Raw genomic sequence first — 11,034 nt, 5'->3', positions numbered from 1 at the left:
ATTAGTATTTGATTATTGCTCCAGGTCTTAGTTAAAATAATGTTCCTAAATTGTTATCTTTGCCATATATAAAAATAACTATTCCCTCTATTTCAGTAATTTACCATTTGTTTTTCTTGTTTATATACACTACCAGATAACCTACTTCTTTTTGAAAGAAGTTTCTTATGCTCTCTAAGCCTGCATTTATTTGATCGGAAATACCGTAAAATTGTAATATTGTGAAATATTACAATGTAAAACAACTGTCCACTGTTAATGGAAATGAAATAATTTGTTGTTGACAGCCAGGCAATCAACTTTACTTCTATTTACAAATTAATACTTTATAGAAATCTTGCCTTAAGGGAATATAGTCAACAAAATTAAGCAAACAAGTTAGTTACAAATCAACTAGTTACTAATTAACTAATGTAAATGGTATGTCTCAAGTTTTGCTGAGTAGGTGACCATCCCATGTGATCATTTCCTGGTTGCTATTCTCGGTAATGTGTATTTTGGAGGGAGGAGTTGTTTACTAATGTTTCTACTGAAATGAAACTTGATGAAATATAAGGGTTTGGTCTAGTGTAGACAAGTAAAGTGGGTTTCATAATATCTTCAACAGGAGAACAGAAAAGTAAAGTACATTCATTGGGCTATTATCAGTCGAGTGTCTCTGAGGATTGTTTACAGTCATGTCAGACGCTTCGTCCTTCCTGGAGGAGGATTTGACATGCCTCATCTGTTGTGATATTTTCACTGATCCGGTCACTTTGAAATGTAGCCACAGTTTGTGCTCTGAATGCCTCCAGCATTTCTGGACGACCCAAGAAGTGCCACAGTGTCCGGTCTGCCGTAAGGAATGCTCACACGACGAGCCCACCAAGAGCCTGGCATTCAAAGCTCTCTGTGAATCCTTCAAGTCGGGAAAACTCAGAGCTGTTTCAGGAGATGTTTGTCCACTGCATAAGGAGACACTCAAACTCTTCTGCTATGATGACAAGCAGCCCATCTGTGTGGTCTGTTACACTTCAAAGAAGCATGAAAATCACAAGTGTTCTCCTGTCGAGGAGGCTGTTGAGGATTTAAAGGTAGGAGAAGTTTGGAATCTAAATCTGACTGAGTTTTGGTATCTTCAAGCTCATTATTAAGAGTTTAATTAAGAGTCTGTGATTCCAGGAGAGTGTCAAGGAACAAATGGACAAAATGCAGGTGATCCTAGATGATCACAAGAAAGCCCATAAGAGCTGCGTGGAAAAGGCTGAGCTAATTAAGGTATGTGGTTAGTGTTTTACCCTGCTGAAAAATCCAGCATAAACCAGCATGAATTCAATGCTGGTTTGAAGCTAGTCCACCAGTATGGTCAAAACAAAACATTTAGAGTTATGAAATCAAATAAAAATGCCGAATAACAGCATAATCATCAGCAGTTCAATAACATGGGTTATGAGAAGAGCTCTTTCAATGGGACTGTTAATAACAACTTGAAAATGGAAGTTGAAAAGGTACTATTTTAAAGACTTTAATGGTTATTTGGGAACTTGTGTGTGGAGATCCAGCTGTCAGTCACTGATTACAAAATGTGCAGGGTGGGGCACAACCTAACGCAGAGTTAGTTGTAACACATATGGTTTAAATACTTCCACACATGCTAGCATGATGAGTGTATTTACTAGTTGCCATATCGACAATATGTAGAGAGAAAAAATTGCGCCAAAATTCAGAAATCTTTGGAAGATATCACTGAAAATGTATTCAACAATAGCAAAAATAATTTTTTCATTTATATTTTTTATTTAAAATGAGACAAATCTGAAATTATTTCAATTTCCTATCTGTTATTTAGCAGTTTGAGCAGTTCTTTAATGCTTGACTAACTAGCAGCAGACACTAACTAGGTTTAAATTTCAATTGCGCAGATAGGGTTCATTGCAACACTGTTGCAATGTGCCCCGCTATTATTATGCTATTCTATACAGTTACCAATATAACTGACAATTAAACTTTATGAACAGTTGTACTGACTCGTCTATTTATCTCCTGTTCTTTAAGTGGAGGGAGGGGAGTGTTTTGTTCAGCTCTGTGTTTTTCTGAATGTCTGAATGTGTTTCTTTATCTGTTTGCCTGTACTGTTTTGACCTAGGCTGTATAGCTATGTTTTGCAGTGTGTTCGATGTCAAACTACAAAATTATTTAAATTGGAATTTTTCAAAAAATGCTATTTTATACTAAAAAGTTGCGTTCATTACTATATCAACATTAGAAAGCCAGCATGTTTTCTTTCAGGATCATCGTAAGGAAAATTCTTCATATAAAGAGAACAAAGAGGGCTTTTCTTACTATTCCGTGAAGAAAAGTTAGTTTACAATTAGTTGGGAAAGTGCATGATATTCTAGGGTAGTCTCTCCACCAAGCATTAGTATGTTTAATGTACCTGGAACACTTTAATAATGTTGTGTAGCCTTTAACACTATCCTCCACTAGTTAACTATATATGAACTAGGCCTAACAATACTTTTAAAGCCCTTTTAAAGTTTTGGCTTATGTACATTTCCACAAATGCCAATTTTTATAGGCTATTAAAATAAAGTTATGTAGCATCATTAGAACTAACATTAACAATGGACAAAAGGTTATTTTTTGCCCTTACACTCCTGAAGTGTAAGGGCAAAAAAACTCCTGAAGGCTGCTGTGTAATTCTTACCCTGACTAAGACACATTGAGGGAAGCATTTCAATAACCCTATGAACGCATATTAAAATACAGAATCAAATCAAATTAATCGAATCGCATCAAATTTTTAATGTGAATTGTCTGGTATCGAATCGTTCTGAATTTTCAAAAATCTTTCTTGAATCAAATCGAACACCTATGAATCATGAATCGAATTGAATTGCTGTCTACCCAAAGATTCACAGCCCTACTGAGCAGTGTTCTGGTGACCGGAAATGCTGGAATTTTCAGCAGGGTAATCAGAACAATTATGTGAATAGAAAGGATTAAACCTTCTTAACTCATTTCAGAAACATACCAGTGTGGAAGAAAACAAGATCAAGAAGGAATTTGAGAAGCTCCATCAGTTTCTTAGAGATGAGGAGGAGAAACGGATCAGAGCATTGCATAAAGAAATGGAACATCGAGATCAGAAACTCAAGACCAGAATGGAGGGTCTGTCCACACAGATATCAGATCTGTCTGAGAGGATGGCAGCTCTCTGGCAGCAATTGGAAGCTGAAAACATCACATTTCTCCAGGTTCAGATAAGATACACATAACACCAGAAACCAAAGTCGACCAGAGAACTGTAATCTGAAGCAAACGTGTCTGGTAATCAATGTTCATGATGTTTACGCACACATATGACTGAGCACTAACTGTTTTTTTCTTTCTTTCAGAATTACAGTGATGCATTAAAAAAGTGAGTCTTTTCCCAATTAGCATTTTGATACAGCTGCAATCCCATACCCAAAATATCTTAAATATTAAAATATGCACCGAAATATCTCGCTGTTCATGTACACAGACTCGAACATCCATCAGTACCAAACACGACCCCTGAAATGGAGGAATATCAACACTATCCCATTCAGACAATAATCTTCACCACCTGGGCCAAAATGCGAAACATTGTAGAACAGCGTAAGTAATAACGTCTCGTTATAGACTTTGATTGTTTACATAATTTACTAACTCAAATGTTGTTCCAAATCGTAATGTTGTTCCACTGAGTGGTACAGTACAGTTAGGGTTGCCAACTTCTGGAAAGGAAAATAAGGGACAATCATGGGGACAATCGTGGTTGACGTTAGCAATCTTTGTTGCATTATATGCCAACAGTTCAAAAATGGCAAAAAGCACTTGTGTTTTTCGCCCAAAGTTTGCATTTCTGTAACTCATATTACAGATATCCTTTTAGATTATAATTCTTAAAAAACTTTTCTTTTCTTAATTTTTAAGTCCCAATATGGTTAATTTCCAGAGAAAGGGATCTCCGTGTACCTCCAGTCCCATATAATGTGGCTCCATGTTCAAATTGTTGAATTTGACCATTTTCTATATATATATATATATATATATATAGCTACACCAACGGATATTAAACATCAACCTCTATTCAAAATCATAAACCATAAACAACAACAACAAAAAAATGTCAGCAAGATAGGCCTACATAGATGGCATAAAATTTGAAAGCATAATAACTGAACATCTTTAAAATTTCAGCCAATAAAGCATTTTTTTAAACAATGGTACTTAAAAGTTTGAACTAAATGGTGTTGCAACCATGTATGAATAAATAAAAATGAATATTTTTCAATTAAAGAGAAGTAGAGAATTATGGGCTGCTTTTGGTGCTTGAGACTTTATTATTTTGTATTTTTCAATATTATTTTTGTGTTTCAATAATGAGGTCCAAGTTAGGCTACTTAAATGAACGTAACATGTTTTTTTCTCTATTTAACAACATTAGCAATAGTGAAAGATGACTTCCCTTTTTGATCACGTCTTCCCTCAGGGAGATTGAATGTTTTCTTGCGTGGCTGAATGCTGAAATCAAACCGCGAACAGTGAAAGGGATTTGCCGTTACCGTGAGACCCGCTCGCTGTGAAGCCGACAGAGAAGTCTGCTTGGTCTTAAAGCCTTCCGCGAACGGCTATGTTGTCACAAAGGAATGATTAATTCTCAAATTAAAACGCATGCCTGAGAATACGGGACAAACTGCGTTCCGTATGCCTTTCATACGGAACGCTTCTTTGATGCCTTAAATACGGGACGATTCCGTATTATACGGAACGGATGGCAACCCTAAGTACAGTACACAATTATTTCCGTTTCGATTGTCAGAAGTTGTGAATGGTACCAAAATACAAAAATGTACCACTTTTTGGGACCCTTCCATTGGGGAATGAGGGAAGCAGAAGTGGATTATTTTCTGAGGAATTTTATACAGGGCTCAACGCTAAGGATTTTTTCTACTGGCCCGGTCGGGCCCCACCATAAAAAAGTAATAACATAAAATAGGCTTAGTTAGTGTTTTTGACCATTAACCTTAAATAAGGTTTTCAGGTAAAGAAATTGAATAGTGAAATGTAAAATAACACTGCATTGTCTTCACTATATAAATTAAATGTAGATTAATCCTTATTAAATTTACAAAACTTATTCAGTCAAGATTAGTGAGTGATTTTTTGTCCTCTGATCTTTGATTAACATTAAAAACATATAGCAGCAGGAATAATAGGCTGCTGTCACTTTAAGAACTGCATGGATCCAATAAACTTTTACACGTGTCATCTTTTTCAACTGTTTCCGTTCACTTAAAACATAATGTTTGCGAGGATACGCATCAATACAGGCATTTTGAAAATTTTGTGTGAATATGTCCATTCAAGACATGAAAGCCGTTCATGGAGATTAATATGTCATGAATATGTCATTAATATGACATGAATATGTCCATTCAAGACAGCATTCACACACTGTCTGAGAGGCGGCTTTCTGGGTGTGCTCTTCAGATGTGTGTGCACACAAAACTTCTCACACAGTGCACAAATATTGAATTGAGTTCTCTTTCGCATCTTCTTGTGCTTAAATATTTAAATTTACAGGTTTTAAAACACATACAAATGATACAAAAGCACTGGTGACACAAGTGACAGTTCGGCACGCCTATCAAGTGACATTGACCGCTACTTTCCAGCATAAACCACACCTATCAATAAGGGTACTGTTGGCGGTGGAAATGCAAGCTGGATTAGGCTTTACCATCCAGAATCGTACTGTACTGTACTGTATTGTACTAAACTACTCAGTGGAAACAAGCTATTAATGGAATGTAACATCAGCTGAAGTCGTCTTCCTTTCTTTAGTGGCATGAATACCATGAAAGTACCATAAAAGAAGGTTTGTCTTTTTGGACCAAGCCTCTGGTCACCATCCACTTTTATTGTGTGGACCAGGAAAAATAAGAACACAAACACATATACAGTGGTACTGCGCCAAAATTCAGAAATCTTTGGAAGATATCACTGAAAATGTATTCAACAATAGCAAAAATAAATTTTTCATCTATATTTTTTATTGAAAATTAGACAAATCTGATATTCTTTCAATCTCCTATCTGTTATTTAGCAGTTTGAGTAGTTCTTTAATGCTTGACTAACTAGCAGCAGACACTAACTAGGTTTAAATTTCAATTGCGCAGATAGGGTTCATTGCAACACTGTTACAATGTGTCCCGCTATTATTATGCTATTCTATACAGTTACCAATATAACTGACAACTGACAATAACACATTGGCAGTGGTACACTGGTACTGACCGATGAAAGGCGCTGTAGTTTACTCTCATCTGTGTTTACAGCTTCTGTGACGCTTGACCCCGACACAGCCTCAGATAAACTGATGGTGTCACAGGATCGCACCAGTGTTCAGTATGCGGAAAAGAAAATGGATGTGTCTGATATCCCAAAGAGGCTGTATGTGGGAGTGCTGGCCTCACAGGGCTTCAGCTCGGGTCTGCACTGTTGGGACGTAGAGGTGGGAGACAACAACAACTGGACGTTGGGAGTGATGGGGGAAACAGTGAACCGCAAAAAACTAATCAAAATGGATCCAAAGAGTCAATTTTGGTGTTTTCGTTACGTGAATGGGAAATATAAAAAAGGTACTAAACTTGTCCAAGATGACAATGATGACGGCAATGAGAGGCCAAATATCATCCGACTGCAGCTGGACTTTTATGAAGGAGAGCTGAGATTCATTGAACCCTTCAGGAACAGAATTTTGTGCATCTTCACCGGTGGATTTCCAGAGACGGTGTTCCCATATTTCTGTACTGGAGATTTGAGCAAGCCACTTAATGTTTTTTTCGGCAAATAAACAACAGCTGTAAAACACAACTACCATTTTTTACAGGTTGTGTTTTGTGTTAGGTGCCCTAGAATCAAAAATTTAATTTACCTAGGCATAGTTGAATAACAAGAGTTCAGTACATGGAAATGACATACAGTGAGTCTCAAACTCCATTGTTTCCTCCTTCTTTTATAAATCTCATTTGTTTAAAAGACCTCCGAAGAACAGGCAAATCTCAACATAACACCGTCTGTTACGCAACAATCGGGATCGTTAATATGTACACCCCAAATATTTGCATATACCAGCCCATGTTCAATGCATTAGACAAGGGCAGCCAGTATTAACGTCTGGATCTGCACAGCTGAATCATCAGACTAGGTAAGCAACAGGGGACACCTTAGACTTATATTACACCTTGTAAAAAACTGGTTCTAGGGCACCTTTGAAACAAAGTCCGTTAGGTCTGTAAGTATCCCAATAATTTTTAGGGTCACTCTATGTCAAGCCTTGAGATTAACTAATCATGGAATGTTTTAGTACATTAATAATTAGTAGAGCTGTGTGGATGTAGTGATTTATTGGCCGTTTTTGATCAGTTTAAAAACATCGGCATTTCGGCTATAGCATAAAAATGACCAATATAACAAACTAATAGTTAATTAATTAACTGTGTGAAGGCACTGAGTTGTATAATGTCTTTTAGTGGGGAAAAAGCAGTCAATATTTCTGTGAAGGAGCAAAATTACTAATTGATAATTAAAGCAACAGCACTGGAATTATGCATCGTGATCAGTCAAAATAATTTTATGATGCAGCAATAAACTAACCGGTATATCTTACATGAGTTTGCATGCATGAGTTTTTTAACTTAAATTCGGTGGGTTTCTGTGACATTTTCTCCTTTCTGATACTGTGGAAAATAACATAAGAACTGCTCTGATTAAACTCTCATGTCATGAAGACAAGTAAACCATGAGCTGTCATAAAAATTCCTACCTGAGGGTGTATGTCAACATAGCTTCATATTCTCCAAGGGCTGCAAAAACTGTGTGCATTTATCCAAGGGAATCGTGATAGTGTATTAATCTATTTAACTAGCAAATAGTTTCACCTGGCAGATAACACTGGTGAACAGAAATCGTTTGCCTGAGGTAGCCATAGCAACCCGAGTAGATTTCCCTTCGTCATGTTATTATTGGACAGAATATTGACAATATCTAAATAATGTCCGTGTTTATCACATTTTATATATGTAAATACATTTTAAAATGTAATTAGCACACTTCATAATCTCCTAATCATCTCATAATATTATAGTTGATATTTCAAATCTTTCAGAAAACGTTAAATAATTATATTATCAATGATATAATTAATTGTCGTCAGGTTAAAGTGACTCATCTCAGAAAAGGCGCCATTTACCTCAGACTTATGTGCACGCGCCTCTCCTGTCAGTACGCATGCGCAATCTCAGACGCGCTAAATAAATTATGCCAGTTTTTTAAAAAGTAAACTGACATTTGATTTGAATTGCTCTAATTATCTTATTGAATGATTAATAAACACGCCACTGATTTTACAGTGTTTACCAGATTAGAGTGAAGGTTAATACTGTAGCATAACTTCACAAAGCTAAAGTCTGAACATTGTATTTTTGCTTCAAAGTTTAAAAAAATATACAATCTAATAATTTAAATTAAAAACTGCTCATGCTGCATGTATGTAGCATCCTTGTTGGGATCGTGATTAAAATCCAGTGGTTGCCTCTAATTTTAAATGACTACAGATAGTTCAGCCTGTAGTAGAGCAAATAAACATGTTCATGTACTCATGAACCCTTAAAACAAATGTGTTGAAAACAACACAACATGTGTTATTTTTAACACATGCTCTGAGTGTGCTCAGGGACAACACATGTTGAGTTAAATTCAACACACAAAATGTGTTATAAAATGTAACACATAAATGTGCAGCTCAAGTTAACACATTGATGTGTTCTTTTTGTATGTACTTAACACAACTGTGTGTTACTAAGAAATTGTTTAATATATGTTAATATAAAATTTATTACAAATGTTAGATCAAACAATTTGTGTACATTATGAAATCTCACAGGAACCAATTACACTGCTCACATACTGTTTATTTGTTCTTTTTAACATGGAATTAATGCATTCAAATGTTTTTACTACAATATGCTGATTTTAAACTTGTAAAATAAAAGTTTAAACACATTCAACATCATACATTTTAAAAACGATTCATCAAATATTATAAAACTCATCTTTTAAGCAGTCAAATAAAATGTCAAATATGTATGAAACAGTTTAACATATAAAGTACCACATTTTCTGAACTTATTCTCAAGTGTACCAACATTTCATTTTCATATAGAAAAAATACTTTTAATTAACCTAAAAACTGTATTCAAAGGAAATAACCATTACACACTTACTGTTTGTTTTTCTTTTTAACATGGAATTAATGCATTCAAATGTTTTTACTTGTGAAATAAGCATTAACACATACATTTTAAAAACCATTCATCAAATATTATAAACCTCATCTGTTAAGCAGTCAAATAAAATGTCAAATATGTATGAAATAGTTTAACATATAAAGTACCACATTTTCTGAACTTATTCTCAAGTGTACCAACATTTCATTTTCATATAGAAAAAATACTTTTAATTAACCTAAAAACTGTATTCAAAGGAAATAACCATTACACACTTACTGTTTGTTTTTCTTTTTAACATGGAATTAATGCATTCAAATGTTTTTACTTGTGAAATAAGCATTAACACATACATTTTAAAAACCATTCATCAAATATTATAAACCTCATCTGTTAAGCAGTCAAATAAAATGTCAAATATGTATGAAATAGTTTAACATATAAAGTACCATATTTTCTGAACTTATTCTCAAGTGTACCAACATTTCATTTTCATACAGAAAAAAAATATTTTAATTAACCTAAAAACTGTATTCAAAGAAATAACCATTACACACTGTGTATGCATTCACCTATAGGTGATCATGTTAAAAAAACAATTCATCGTCTAATCTGGTCAAAACACAGTGTTCAACAGTTTCAACCGCCAACATGTTTAAAACAAAATTTTGTATTTAGGAGTTACATATTGCTGATCACAAAATGATACAATATTTAAAGGTCTGTAATCTATTAAGTCACCAGGCAGCTTTGCCATGTCAAAATCTTTGGTTCTGATGACATTGAAGGAAAAAAGATGTTCATCAAAATATTTAACTCTTAAAACTCTCAGGAACATAAGTGCACATTCGCTTTCACTTTGGGGAATAATGTGTATAACTTCACCAAATAATGGTTCTCCCCTCTCATCTGCTTTTAAAGTCAGAATGCATCCTGTCCTGTATGTTGTCCCCAAAAAACTGATAGTGTTAGCCACATGAACTGAACTGGTATAAGTGAGAGTCTCAAAATGAGAGTCTGTCTTAAGTTTGTCAAGCAATTTGTCACCTTTATACAAAGATGCAATCACAACTGGGAAAGCATTTGGCACAGTCATTTCAAAATTGAGTGGTGAGCTCAATTTCCAGTGGTACATTTGCTGAATCTGATGTTTATGAGCCAGCGTTTTTGAAATATTTCGAAAGTTGCATACTACTTGGGCATGTCGCTTAAGAGGGTGATGTTTGGCTTCAAACCTCATACACCACAACTTGGAAAGAGGTCCAAATAAAGTCATAATACTCGAATAATGTGTCATATAATGATGTTTAGGAATTAGATTCCTACCAGGATAAAGCAGCTTGAATTGTGTATGGTGATCTATTATTAGTTGTTTAAGATAAGCTGCAAGCCCTTTTGACACAACAGGTGCAAAAATTATGTCACATATTTCGCGCAACAACAGGAAAAGATGCCAATGTGGGCTCTTTGGATCAATTAAATCACCCAACAGAAAAGGCAAGACTAGTAGTAAACACCACATCTGTGATACAGTCTGCTTAATAGCATTTTCAGATGTCCTAAGATTGATAATTGCACTAGGTTTATTTTTTTGATTTTCATAGCCATAGTCAAATGCTGCTATTCTTTCATTTAATAGTTCCAGAGAAAAACATTTCTCCTCATAAATGAAATGCCGCAGCATCAATTTCACCTCAAGAGGTGCGACTCCTTCAAGCACATCATGCATGATGTC

At 35.0% G+C, this 11,034-nt stretch overlaps 1 protein-coding gene across 1 annotated transcript; it reads left to right on the top strand.

Annotated features, from left to right (window-relative positions):
• The first annotated feature begins 479 nt into the window (after nucleotides 1–479).
• LOC125265893 (nuclear factor 7, brain-like) lies at nucleotides 480–7,835 on the top strand. Its single transcript, XM_048186458.1, has 6 exons — nucleotides 480–1,073; nucleotides 1,162–1,257; nucleotides 3,006–3,236; nucleotides 3,378–3,400; nucleotides 3,506–3,621; nucleotides 6,348–7,835. The coding sequence occupies exons 1-6, from the start codon at nucleotides 678–680 to the stop codon at nucleotides 6,863–6,865; spliced, it is 1,380 nt and encodes a 459-aa protein (XP_048042415.1). The 5' UTR covers nucleotides 480–677; the 3' UTR covers nucleotides 6,866–7,835.
• The last annotated feature ends 3,199 nt before the right edge of the window (nucleotides 7,836–11,034 follow it).

Source organism: Megalobrama amblycephala, linkage group LG3, assembly GCF_018812025.1.
Source record: "Megalobrama amblycephala isolate DHTTF-2021 linkage group LG3, ASM1881202v1, whole genome shotgun sequence".
Lineage (NCBI taxonomy): Eukaryota > Metazoa > Chordata > Actinopteri > Cypriniformes > Xenocyprididae > Megalobrama > Megalobrama amblycephala.
This window is presented reverse-complemented; position numbering and strand designations above follow the sequence as displayed.

Bases quoted from the DNA above. Each gene is read 5' to 3' on its own strand.
- LOC125265893 (XM_048186458.1), top strand. From the start codon at position 678: ATGTCAGACGCTTCGTCCTTCCTGGAGGAGGATTTGACATGCCTCATC. The intron at 1,074-1,161 runs GTAGGAGAAGTT...CTGTGATTCCAG, and splicing joins AGGCTGTTGAGGATTTAAAG to GAGAGTGTCAAGGAACAAAT. The intron at 3,401-3,505 runs GTGAGTCTTTTC...TCATGTACACAG, and splicing joins TACAGTGATGCATTAAAAAA to ACTCGAACATCCATCAGTAC.